The sequence below is a fragment of the Nestor notabilis genome, unplaced genomic scaffold (assembly GCF_000696875.1).
Source record: "Nestor notabilis isolate BGI_N333 unplaced genomic scaffold, ASM69687v1 scaffold11803, whole genome shotgun sequence".
NCBI lineage: Eukaryota > Metazoa > Chordata > Aves > Psittaciformes > Psittacidae > Nestor > Nestor notabilis.
Window position 1 is genome coordinate 17,984 of NW_009921511.1, and position 11,867 is coordinate 29,850.

The 11,867-nt window shown below is 38.6% G+C and overlaps 1 protein-coding gene across 1 annotated transcript; it reads right to left on the reverse strand.

Moving 5' to 3' along the window:
* Positions 1-1,107: 1,107 nt before the first annotated feature.
* On the reverse strand, positions 1,108-11,807 carry MCM4 (minichromosome maintenance complex component 4; the record flags this gene model as incomplete). The annotated part of the gene is made up of 15 exons (XM_010011197.1): positions 1,108-1,200; positions 1,563-1,696; positions 1,812-2,040; positions 2,552-2,759; positions 4,056-4,183; positions 4,538-4,903; positions 6,283-6,542; positions 7,936-8,056; positions 8,546-8,766; positions 9,564-9,702; positions 10,151-10,246; positions 10,333-10,428; positions 10,572-10,667; positions 10,750-10,913; positions 11,649-11,807. Coding segments are annotated over 15 exons (2,510 nt in total), but the record flags the coding sequence as incomplete, so codon positions are not given.
* Between the last annotated feature and the right edge of the window lie 60 nt (positions 11,808-11,867).

Genomic DNA, 11,867 nt, shown 5'->3' on the forward strand with positions numbered 1-11,867 from the left:
CCTAAGCTCCATCAGGAGTGTAGAAATCAAGGAGGGGTCCGCTCTGAACTTTGTGACTCTACAGGAGGCTCTCCCTTACCTCTTTGCATCTTTAGTCTGTGTACATCATCCTAAATCAATTCTAACTTCATCTTCCTTTGTATGTTTAATCCATGTAATAAGCAATAGAGTGAATCTTGCCATCAAACTTTGTTAAGTTGCACTTTTATAAATTCACATTAAAACTACTTTTGCTGGTATCTTTGGTGATTCTTTGAGTGACCCTAAACCACTCACTTGTGACACTGTACCAAAGTGAATTGGGGAACTGTTCTGCTAGCTCAGCTGTGAGAACAATAGCGGCTATTGCCATGCAATGGCCAAGAACATCCACCCCAAATAGAACGTGGGAAGATTCTCCAGTCATGTACTACTAGATCTTATTCTTTCCGGATAGATTATGACATTGCACACATGATGGGTATCTCAATTTATCCTGTTATGCTTAAACTTACAGTAAGAAAATCTGGGTTCAAGTAGAATACATCTGCCGTTTTTACATTGAGGATACTGCCAAGGGACATTCAAGTCAAATATGACCCAAAAAAAATTAAAAAAAATAAAAGGGCGGCAAAGCTCCATTCATGCTCCCACAAAGAACTTCCTAGATATCACAGAATTTTAGAAGTAAAAGTGCTCAGCATAGGAAGGATATGCTCATTTTCAATTTAAAAGGCTCTTTAGCATTCATTTCAAGTACAATAACTTTATTTCAGATTACAGCAATACTAATAGTGAAATTGCATTTCCTAAAAAGTCATTTAAGATGAATTTTTACAATTCAGTTTGAAATACAACATTGTTCGCATGTTCTACAAAACCTCATAAAAACACATAGCTCTTGACACATTTAGTAATTACATTTAGCTAAAATGTAAATAGCATTATTCATCTGAGGATTTTTTAGGTCTTCCTTATGCTAGGTATCTTGTGCTGACAGAAATGCCCCATAATCATTGTTACACTTGTCATAGCAAACGATAGTCCCAAATCTCAAAGATCTTACCGACTGACGCTATCTTAAGCAAAAGCTGTGACAGTCAGTTTGCAGGGAAAGGCTAACTTAACTTAAAGCAGTCTAACAGTCTTCCCAGTCACAGTCAAGAAGTCATCATCAGCCAAGGCTCGAAGCGCTTCTTCAAACATATCTTTCGTGATAGCCTTTAAGGAAAAGTAAATGAAGTAAAGATGGGATCCAGGCAGGGGAGGAAATACTTCAAAGACAGTAAAAATGCCTTACTACCAATTTTCTTATAGTTTTTTGTATGTTTTAGTTTCTTCTCTTTGCAATTTGAAATCTGGCCTGGAACCCTGAAGCTGAGTTTGCAATTTCAGAAGCCAGAATAAACTAAGATACAGCAAAGATTCAGCTCATTTATCTGTAATAGAACTGGCTTTGTGGTTACCTCAGCTGAAAAAGTTAACATCTCTCTGCCTCCATAGTGTGATATAGGACAAGAATGTTGATTTGGAAAAACAGCATGCTTTTAAAAATTGCCACAAAAATGAAGCAAGAAACTTACTGTATCAGACTGTGCTCGGAGATCATCAAAAAGCTGTTGATACTTCAAAGCTGGTGTTTTACCCTTTGACTGGATAAGCTTCCTTAAGGCTTGAGCCAACTCCTCTTTCCGTTTACGAGCTGTTGCGCTCATTCCTTAGAAAAGGAAAGAAAATACCTTTCAGAAAACAGCTAAGGAGGACAGGTTAAGTTACGTTTAAGTTACAAAAGCCCAAGAGCACTCCAGCTTTAACTCTATGACATCACAAACCTGTAGTGAGAATGGATATGTCCACGATTCCGGTCCTTGGATCAGTAGCAGATTGTTTCAGTGCTTCCCGATGGAGCCGTTTTGCTTCCTCTACATCAATTGTTTCGACTTTCTCAGAAAAGCGTACTTTAGCATGCGCTTCTGCCAGTCGGATCAGAGACTCAAGTTGTCGAGGATATGCAGAAACCATTCCCCTGCCACTCCCAATCTTCCTCATGTCCACATATGCCTGAAGAGAAGTCATTAAATATTTTAGGAAATCCTGTTATATTCATTAGTTTCAGACTCCCCTTCATCCCCCACCTTCTGTTTCAGAATATAAGCAAGTCCAGGTAGCCATTCTAGATACTGTATTTCTGCTTAAATACCTTCACAGTTCTGCAATGAAGGATAACTGCATCACATATACTACTTTCTGTTATAAAACAATTAAGCCATGATAATGAATCAAGTTTTGAATCACTTTAAAAAGGACTTGTCTTACATAGTAATACTTACACCTGTAATGACGTATGTGTTTTGTTCAGTAGAACTATGTGATGGAACCAAACCAACACATCAGAAAGCTAAAGATGATAGTGCCCAATCCCTCTTTCCTTTTACATGCTGGCAAGTTTTAGAGATTTTTTGAAGGCTCTTACAGAAAAGTTGTATGTAGACAGAAAGCATACATACTAGGGGATTTTGCCATTTTTGACAACTCAGGAAAGACTGAACATTCTTAAGAGCAATTCCTTTACCTCAATAAGGGTTTGGCCTGCTTCTTCACTTAATCTGGGATTTACATAGCTACGAGCATATGCAATGTAATCCCTCAATACTGCCATATCCATGTATTCCTCCTCCAGCTTTTCTTCAGTTTGGTAGTACAGTGAAATCAAATGGCGAGCAAGACGTCTGTCATAAGCTTCATCACGTGGATCCAACATCAAAAAGATCAAATCAAATCTGAACAGGAACGGAATCCAGTATTAGTGTGTCTACTTCCTTGCCACTGAAAATTGTCTGTTTGAGGGGTCTTGACTTAACAACTACAGGTAGGAGTTACTTGACTATTAATTCCTACTCTTACATAGGAGTTGCTCTATTAAACTGAAAGAATATTTTTTCTATAATTCTGAAACTGCAGAACAGCACAGCAGATTTGCTTTCATCCTATGGACTTGAAACTTTGAAAGCAAGATGTTCTGCAAAATTCAGACCCCATGTTCAAGGCTGACAGCTTTTGTTTTAAAAAAGTCAACAAAAAACAACCACACACACAGAAAACCCACACAAAAACTCCTACACGCATACCAAATACAGAGAACAAACTTGCTGCTAACGCAACTGCCCTGAAAGGTAACAGCAAACAGGGCACATACTTATATAGTTATTTCATTGATCTAAAAACCAAAAGTAAATAAATGCATAAATAAAAAAAAAAACCCCAAACTTTCTGAAGTGGTCCTTTCAAAATCCTGAAGACAATGGTTTATAATTTTACAAACAACGTGCTCAACTATACTGAACTATAGACAGACACAAATAATAGATTTTTAGCCAGTCAATCACATATTTTCATAAGCTTAAATACAATAAATGGTAGAATCCAGATGCTACCTCAGCCTAGTTTCATTCAGTACACCTGCACCAAGGTACTGTTTGTCACTAGGTGGCTAAATTAAGCAGCTCTTAATTAAAGCGTAAGCCATAAGTGCAGAATATTCAGTATACCACTGTACTTCAAATTTCCAGTTAGTGTCGGAATTCTTCACAGGATGCAACTGCAGCACATCATTTAATCTTCTATCACCACACACTAAATGTTGCTCTAACAGCTATGGCCTGCCACCTCCCCAGCTGAATTTAACAGAGCATGACGCAGGCGCAGATCTTCAAATTTTACCACTTCAAAAGTTCCATGGAGCTAAGGAAAACATCCTGATTTTTTGTTGAAGTTAACAATACTGTAAGTTTCAGAACAACTCTCTTCTAGATTATTAGGAAACAACAGAAAACCAACACCACAGAAATAAATAGAGTTCCTACAGATCTCATTATAGCTTTTCTTCAATGTGTAAATACCAAAAGGCAGTTCTCTGCTTACACAGAAACTAAGTAAAGCATTTTAAGTAAGTGCTACAGAAGTTTTCCATTACACTACAAAGAACACAATTGTTCTGTTCTACTACATCTAGTAATTTTCAGTAGAGGAAGTATGACATCTCATAAAAATGAGACATGCAAGCAGGAGCTCAGTACCTTGACAACAGTGTATGAGGAAGCTGAATATTTTCAATAGTAGTCTTTTTTGGATTCCACTGTGATTCTATAGGGTTAGCTGCTGCTAGAATAGATGTGCGAGCATTCAGTTGGCAAATAATTCCAGCCTGTCAAAATGAAAAACACTTCTGAAACCATCTGCAACTGTGTGCCACCAAAACATTCACCCCCACAATTTCATAAGATCACCAATGTTATTAAATGGGTTTTGTAGTAAAAAAACCTGCATTGCAAAAGCCTTTTGGAGTAAAGCAAGAACAAAACCATCTGGAAATACTACAGTTTGCTATGAAAGCTGTATTCTTCTGTGTAAATGAGTTTTTACATAATCTAAGACTGATCCACTGACAACAACAGAAAACTATAATCCTTTGACCTTCTGGTAACTTCTCAGTTTCAGCTGCATAGCATATACCACATACTACATGCTTCATGGAAAGAGCGTGGAATTAAATACTTACCTTTGCAATGGAGAGAGTCTGTTGTTCCATTACTTCATGCAGTACTGATCTTGTGCTTTCATTCATTTTATCAAACTCATCAATGCAGCAAATGCCATTGTCACTGAGTACTAGAGCCCCTGTCTGAAGAACCAGTTGCCGTGTTTCTGGATCCTTCATCACGTATGCAGTAAGACCAACGGCACTTGAGCCTCTGCCAGAAGTATACTGACCTCGTGGAACCAGATTATACACATACTGAAGCAGTTGTGATTTGCTAGTACCAGGATCGCCACAGAGAAGAATGTTGATCTCGGCACGAAAATTGCCTCTTCCTGTGTGAGTGAAATCCTTTCTTGATCCCCCAAAAAGCTGAAGCAGAATGCCCTATAAAAATACTCACTTCAAAATCAGAACATCACCTCTTGTATAGCTAACAGAGCAAATCCAACTGTGAACTGAAACCACCTGGAACACTGCAAAAACTAACACAACTCAAACATGAAAGAATACACTTGAACTATTTATAGAAGTCTTTAAAAGGGTTCATTCTTTGTACTTATCATCAATTCCAGTTAATTGCAAACATACAGTTAAACAGCTAAGTCCTGCAAACTCAGCTTTTAATTAAAGGTTGAAATTAGATCCCTTCCAAATCTATTCCAAAAGTTACATAATCATAAGACTATTGTTTTTCCTAAGGCTATATTAATCTAGGACTAAAGTACTACTACCTCTTTTTTACCATTAGGTGCCATTGTTATCAGCTTTTTAGCCAAGTCTAATTAAGTATAGTTTTCTTTTCAGAAGAACTGTTTTGCTGCATTCACAATGTTACTTAAATAAAAGCTCCTTACTTGCCCATAAAGAGGAAGCTTAAGGTGTTTTATTTCTTTGGAATTTACCAACACTTCCTTCCTTTGTATTTCCAGAAGAAAATGTATGCTTGCAGTGTTAGTAAAGAAAAAAAAGTACGTAACTTTCAGTATTTTGAAAGTACTGGAATTATTACTGTAAACATAGGCTTGTAATTTCATTAGTTAGCCAGAGTTATCAGGGGGGATTTTCTTTTCCCCTTTTCAAATTCACTAGATTAAAAATTCATCATTTCCCAGTATTTCCATTTCAGCATGAAATCATTGTATGGTTTTGAATTCAATTTCTAGCCATTTTAGAAATCTGTGAACTAGGATAATGTATAAATCTATAAAGGAAAAAAAAAAAGGAATATACTTGAAGAGGATTGATCGGTGTCTGACATTACCTTGAGACTGACTGACTGTAGTTTTTGCAATGATAAAGTTGTAGTAACTCAGTTGAACATTTTATTGAAACATTCCCTTCTTGGATACATCTAAATAATTGTTTTGACATTCTGGAAGTTGATGTCAACCAAATGTCATTTTAAAGCTATTATTCTCTTGTGAATGCCTCTTTTCAGCAATCACTTACTATATTATAGTACTTTTTGATCGCCAGCAATCTGAACATTCAAGAAATATCCAAGATGCATCCTGCAACTAAGTTTTCCCAGTTCTGCTGCCTTCCTACCTTTTATTTTCCCTCTAATTAACACTCCTTAATACTGTGAAAAGATTTATGATACGCTTATAACAAACTCCATCCTGACAAGACCATGTCATTTTAAGACTGCTCAAGATAGTTTTTTGAATTTTGAAGGCTCAAGTTATTTTTATAACAAATACTACTTATGAATGTACTTGCATATAAATACAAATCTTACAAGAGAAATACTGAATTTTCACCTTTTTGATATCTTCATGCTCGTAGATACTTGGAGCCAATGCTGAAGACAGTCTGTCATATATGTCTATTTTTTTAGAAAGCTCTTTTAGCATTCCCACACGTTCCTCTGTAAATATTTTTTGCTCCATTTCCTCATCAACACCATGCAGGCGTTTTGAATCTGTCTTGCGATAGTGTATGACATCAATGTGCGTGATATAGACGGATTTTACGCTGCTGACCCTTGGATTAACTCGAATTGGGACTGCCCTGTAGATACCTAAAGACAAATTTTTAATCACAGCATTAGATGTGAAGATCATGGTAATTCCAAAATCTGATAATTTTATATGTTTCCTTGAGAAGTAAAGCTTTTCAAAATAGCCTAAATACTTTACAGTATTTACTGTATTTATTTTATAACTTATTTCCCAGTACAAATAAGTCATGCAGAAGTCAGTGGAACATAATTAAAGTCCTCTAGGCACTATTTTTGCAGGTACATGTATGTTTAACATTCCTATCACAAGTATTCTCAACAAGGAAAATGCTTAAGCATTTTTGAAAGAAATTAAGGCTTGATGCTTTTGAAAGTCCTGCTCTGATATTTAAAGACAGCATTCCTCCCATTATAAGTGCCAAGTTTAATAATAGATTTCTAATGCGTCTCTAATAGCTAGTAGTACGGCAGTTGTTTAAAAGCAAAGTGGTTTATAAAACATGGTTGCAGTATCACTAGACTTAGTTACCACTCTCCTGACAGCAGACACCATTTCATGCCTCTTCCTTACCTACATTCTCAGGATGACTGAAGCACAGACAATTCACTCCAGTATGTTCATGTCTCCCTTGTATCAAAGGAGCCCAGAACTGGACCCAGTACTCCAGATGTGGCCTCACCAGTGCTGAACACAGGGGAAGGATCACCTCCCTCAACCTCCTGGCAACGCTTCTAAGGCAGCCCAGGAAGCTGTTGGCACCAGTCATCTGCTCTATCAAGCTTTGCTTCCTTCCAGTTTTGCTTTTGTCTGCAAGTTTAGTGAGGGTGCGCTCTGTCCCATCATTCCATCCACATCATTACCAAAGTTACCCAACTGAGTCTGACCCCAGTATTGACCCCTGGGGTATACCTGTGGTGACCAACCTCCAGCTGGACTTTGTGCCACTGATCATAATGCTTTGAGCCCAGTACTTCTGCCACTTTGAAATCCATCTCACTGTCCACTTCTGAAACCTGTACCTCATCAGTTTGCCTATGAGGATGTTACGGGAGACAGTGATGAAAGCCTTGTTAAAGTTGAAATAAAGAACACCCACTGCTCCAGTTGTCTCATTGTAGAAGATATTAGCCACTGTAAATACATGCTGACTACTCCACTTTCTCATCCTTCGTACAGCTAGAAATAGTTTCTAGGATTATTGGCTCTATTGCCTTCCCAGGGTCAAAATGAGGTTGACTGGTCTGTAGCTCCCCAGATCTCCTCCTTGCCATAGGAGTAACATTGGCTTTCTTCCAATATCTTAGCCAGTTACCATGACTTCAGAGAGAACTGAGTGGCCTTACAAAGACAGCGGCTAGCTCCTTCAGCACTTGCAGATGCATCCCCTCAGGTCCCTTTTCAGACAAGTTGAGATCAGTGAAAGAGGATGGAAACACTCAAACCAAATTTTACCTGTAACATTAACTCTATCACCTGGCTGAACTTTATCAACCAGGTCATTGTGAGCAAATAGTGCAACTGTATGTGGGGTCTGTCCTGCTGGCATATCTTCAGGAGACTCCTGCAGTTTGACCTAGCAAAAAACACTGTTTTAGTTTCAAAAAAGAAAAGCTTTTCCACAGCGCATATAACAGAATCTTGTTTAGCACAGCCTCCAGAATAATTCTGAACCACAAACATTGCTGAAGAACAAAATCCAGACAGCAAAACTGATTACTAATGATAAGACATGATGAAAATGAGAATTCTGCTAGTTGCTTCTGGTATGGCTAAAATGCTGACACAGACAAGGCTAATCTAGCCCAGATAGAAGTGGACATACTGTATGTAAAGGGGCTTCCATATGGAAACATCCAGATGTGTACATACTCCATTTCATCCTTTTAATGCATTTCTTCTCAAAAGTATACTGATATTCCACTAAGTTGTTTCACCTATTTTCATGTTCCAAAACACTCTTTCTTTTTCAAAGCATTCAGTTTCAAGATACATATGTTAATGCTATTGATGATATGGAGGGGTCAGGGAGCAAAACCCAGAAACTTTCTTTTTAGTCGCTTACCATCTGTTTGTCAGAGAACATGGATCGATTGTGGATGAGTGCCATACTGTGCACTGTGTTACAATTCTTGCATACTGATGGTTCCGCAATCCTGCCACGATCGATTTCTACTCTGGTGCTGAAAGCGCAGACCTGGCATTTAAAGAATGCTTCTTGCATCTCAGGAATTAACTGGGAGCTTCTGATGACCATACCACTGATGGTGATAAGCTGATCGATATCTACAAAACACAGAGACTTGTCATGGTTTCATACTCTTAAAATTTAAAATAACCTTCAAAATTACATGTTGCGTTAACTCTTAGGTGGGAGGCAGACATCCAGTTAGGCACGAGTATTTTGTCTAAGCTAAAGCAAAAAGAACCATAAATGGGTAGTACAAATATTGTAATTTACAGGAGTAGACAAATGAAAGAAACCTTCACACTTGCAGAACTAAGAGCATGAGTAGAAGGCGGCGGGGAGACCTTAAAGCAGCCTTCTAGTACCTGAAGGGGCCTATAAGAAATCTAGAGAGGGACTTTTTACAAGGGAATGGAGTGACAATACAAGGGGGAATGGCTTTAAACTAGAAGAGGGTATATTTAGATTAGATATTAGGAAGAAAATCTTCACTATGAGGATGGTGAGATACTGGCACAGGTTGCCCAGAGAAGTTGTGGATGCCCCATCCCTGGCAGTGTTCAAGGCCAGGCTGGATGGCACTTTAAGCAACCTGATCTAGTGGAAGGTGTCCCTGCCCATGGCAGGGGCGTTGGAACTGGATGATCTTTAGGGTCCCTTCCAACCCAAACCATTCTATGATTATGTGATGTCAGGAAAGATTTGTTTTATGGATCCATTATTCTGCGTTTGGGCTCTAAAGAATGTGTTTCTGAAACAGACTTATATAAACAAAAGACACCGGTCTGGATGGACTACAAGTACAGTTTTATACAGTCTTCATGTAATGCTATGTTAACACTCAGTCTGTACAAACCCTTAAGATTATTTTCTAATACAGTAATCAAAAGTTTACCTTCAGGGTTTAGATTTCTCATATTCCTAGTCTTCAGTGCATTGTATGGCCTTACTTGAATCTGATGTTCTAATATTGAATCAGGGTAACGATCAAAAAAGATTTCATTGGCAGCCATGTCAAATGTTGGGATAACTTCCTGTATAAAATGGTTGGAAACAGTTAAGCTTAAGAAGTTTTAAAAAAATTACATAAATCGTAGAATGAAATATTTTGCATAAATCACTTTATATGCTACTGATTAGCCAGGAATGACTAAAAGTTATGCCAGCTGAGCATCTTCCTATATAATAGAAAACTTGCTATTTAGATCAGATTTATTTATTTCAGTATTGCAAAGAGGAAAAGATAAGACTCTAGACATCGTAGCACTGTAGTTTTACCAGCTAACTTTGCATGCATGAGGTACCCACTGCAGTATCTACGATAAACCACTAGGAAACAAGACATTTTACATTAAGTAAAATAAAGAAGCTACAGAGATAACACTGAACATACAAAGTACACACTGCATCTAAACAAACAGATCACAAGCCAGAAATATAAAAGGGCCACTTGAAAGCCAGAAAACAAGCGCACTACTTTACCTGAGGGTAGCAGATGAGTTGCCTATAAAGGTTTTCATCAAATGATCTTAGATGGTCACAATTTACATTCAGGAATGGTTCCCCAATCATATTAATCTGCAAGGTAGTTAAAAATAAGTCTTTAGCTCAATGGCACACAAGACTAAAAAATGAAAAGTGAGATTTCACTGTGTTACAAGTACCTCTTCAAGTCGTTGCATATAGCGGGGCTCATTAAGATCCAAGCCAATGTCTTCATCCTCTTTACCTACTGGATCGATGAAGCGCTGAAGAAATCTCTGAACGTCAGAGGTTATAGGGAGACAGGGAAGATGAGCAGAATTTTGTAGCACAAATACCATCAGATTCAACTAATACTTGCTTAAATTAAACTAGCTTTTCATTTTAAAAGAGGAAAAAAACCCTCAAGTTGTTAACCTACCTGGAATTTTTCTTTGCATGAGGCTACATTAACATCTGTTCCCCAAATTACAAGCTTTTGTCCAAGAGATTGCTCGGTTGTTAGATCCTCAGCTGGCTGCATGGAAACAAAGCAAGCATACACAAATGTAGTTTTTAGAAAGAAGCTGTCAGATACAAAATCCAAGACATCTACCTACCCCATCTGAGTGTAAATCGACTTGTCTGGCTTTACGGGCAGACCCGAGATCCGGCCTCTGCCTAACCGGAGTTCCTCGGACACCACTTCGTGGAGTACCCTCCACCCTGGAGCTGGGTGTGCCATATGTCAGAGGTGAACTGATATCGAAGTCAAGAGGAATAGCTATGAGGGAAAAGAAAAAAAAATTATTATGATTATCAACACATTTTGCATTTAGAGCAGACTAAAATTCAGCCTCTGCATTTGTCTCGTCATTCTTTTAACTTTACTGTCATAAAACAAGTAGTGTCAATCAATTCCAGTGTCTTGTTAAAGCAAAAAGAATAAATATATTGCAAGTCTGCCTAGAACTTCTGTTTGCATTAACATCTCTTCTGAAAGATCCCAAGCTCTAGGAAAGCTTTGCTAGAAAACTTTAAAGTTGTACAGAATTTTAAAACTACATTGGTGTTCTAGCATAAAAAGTCAAACTGTTACATTTTTAGATGAAATGCAATCTTCAGTATTTTGGGGCCACAAAACCAGTGTTAAGTAGTTACCAGCTACTGCAATGAAAAACAATCCTGTTTATAAAAACGAGCAAGACTTTCTAAGGCAACCAGTCCAATTCTTTCTGCATTCATAATTTAATTGATCTATTTTATTCTTTCTAGAAACACATAAAAGCATAAGGAATAACCCCCAACACACGCTCCCACAATAGCTGGAAGCTACAACAGCAGATCTGTGCCCCTGACGCTGACTGTGCTCCTGTACGATTCACTATGGCAAATTCAAATTAAAAACTTGAGACAAAACCATTCCCCTCGCCCCAGACGACTTTTCAGCCGGATCCATTCTCCGCACCGGCTCGCTAGGAAGCAGCAGCTGAGCTGCCCGAGCCCCGGCGTACCGTACCGGAGTGCTGGAACTGCGGAGGGCTGGAGAAGAGCGCATCGGGGCCGGCAGGGCTCTGCAGGTCGCCGGGCGGGGAGGTGGGCATGGGCTGCAGCTCGCCGGTGGAGGTGGAGTCGTCTGTCTTACGCTTTTGCGAAGGAGGAGACCGAGCGTCCTGTGCTGCAAGGCATAAAGCAGAACCGGATCCGGCGTTTATATGGTCGCCCTGCCGCAGAAGGC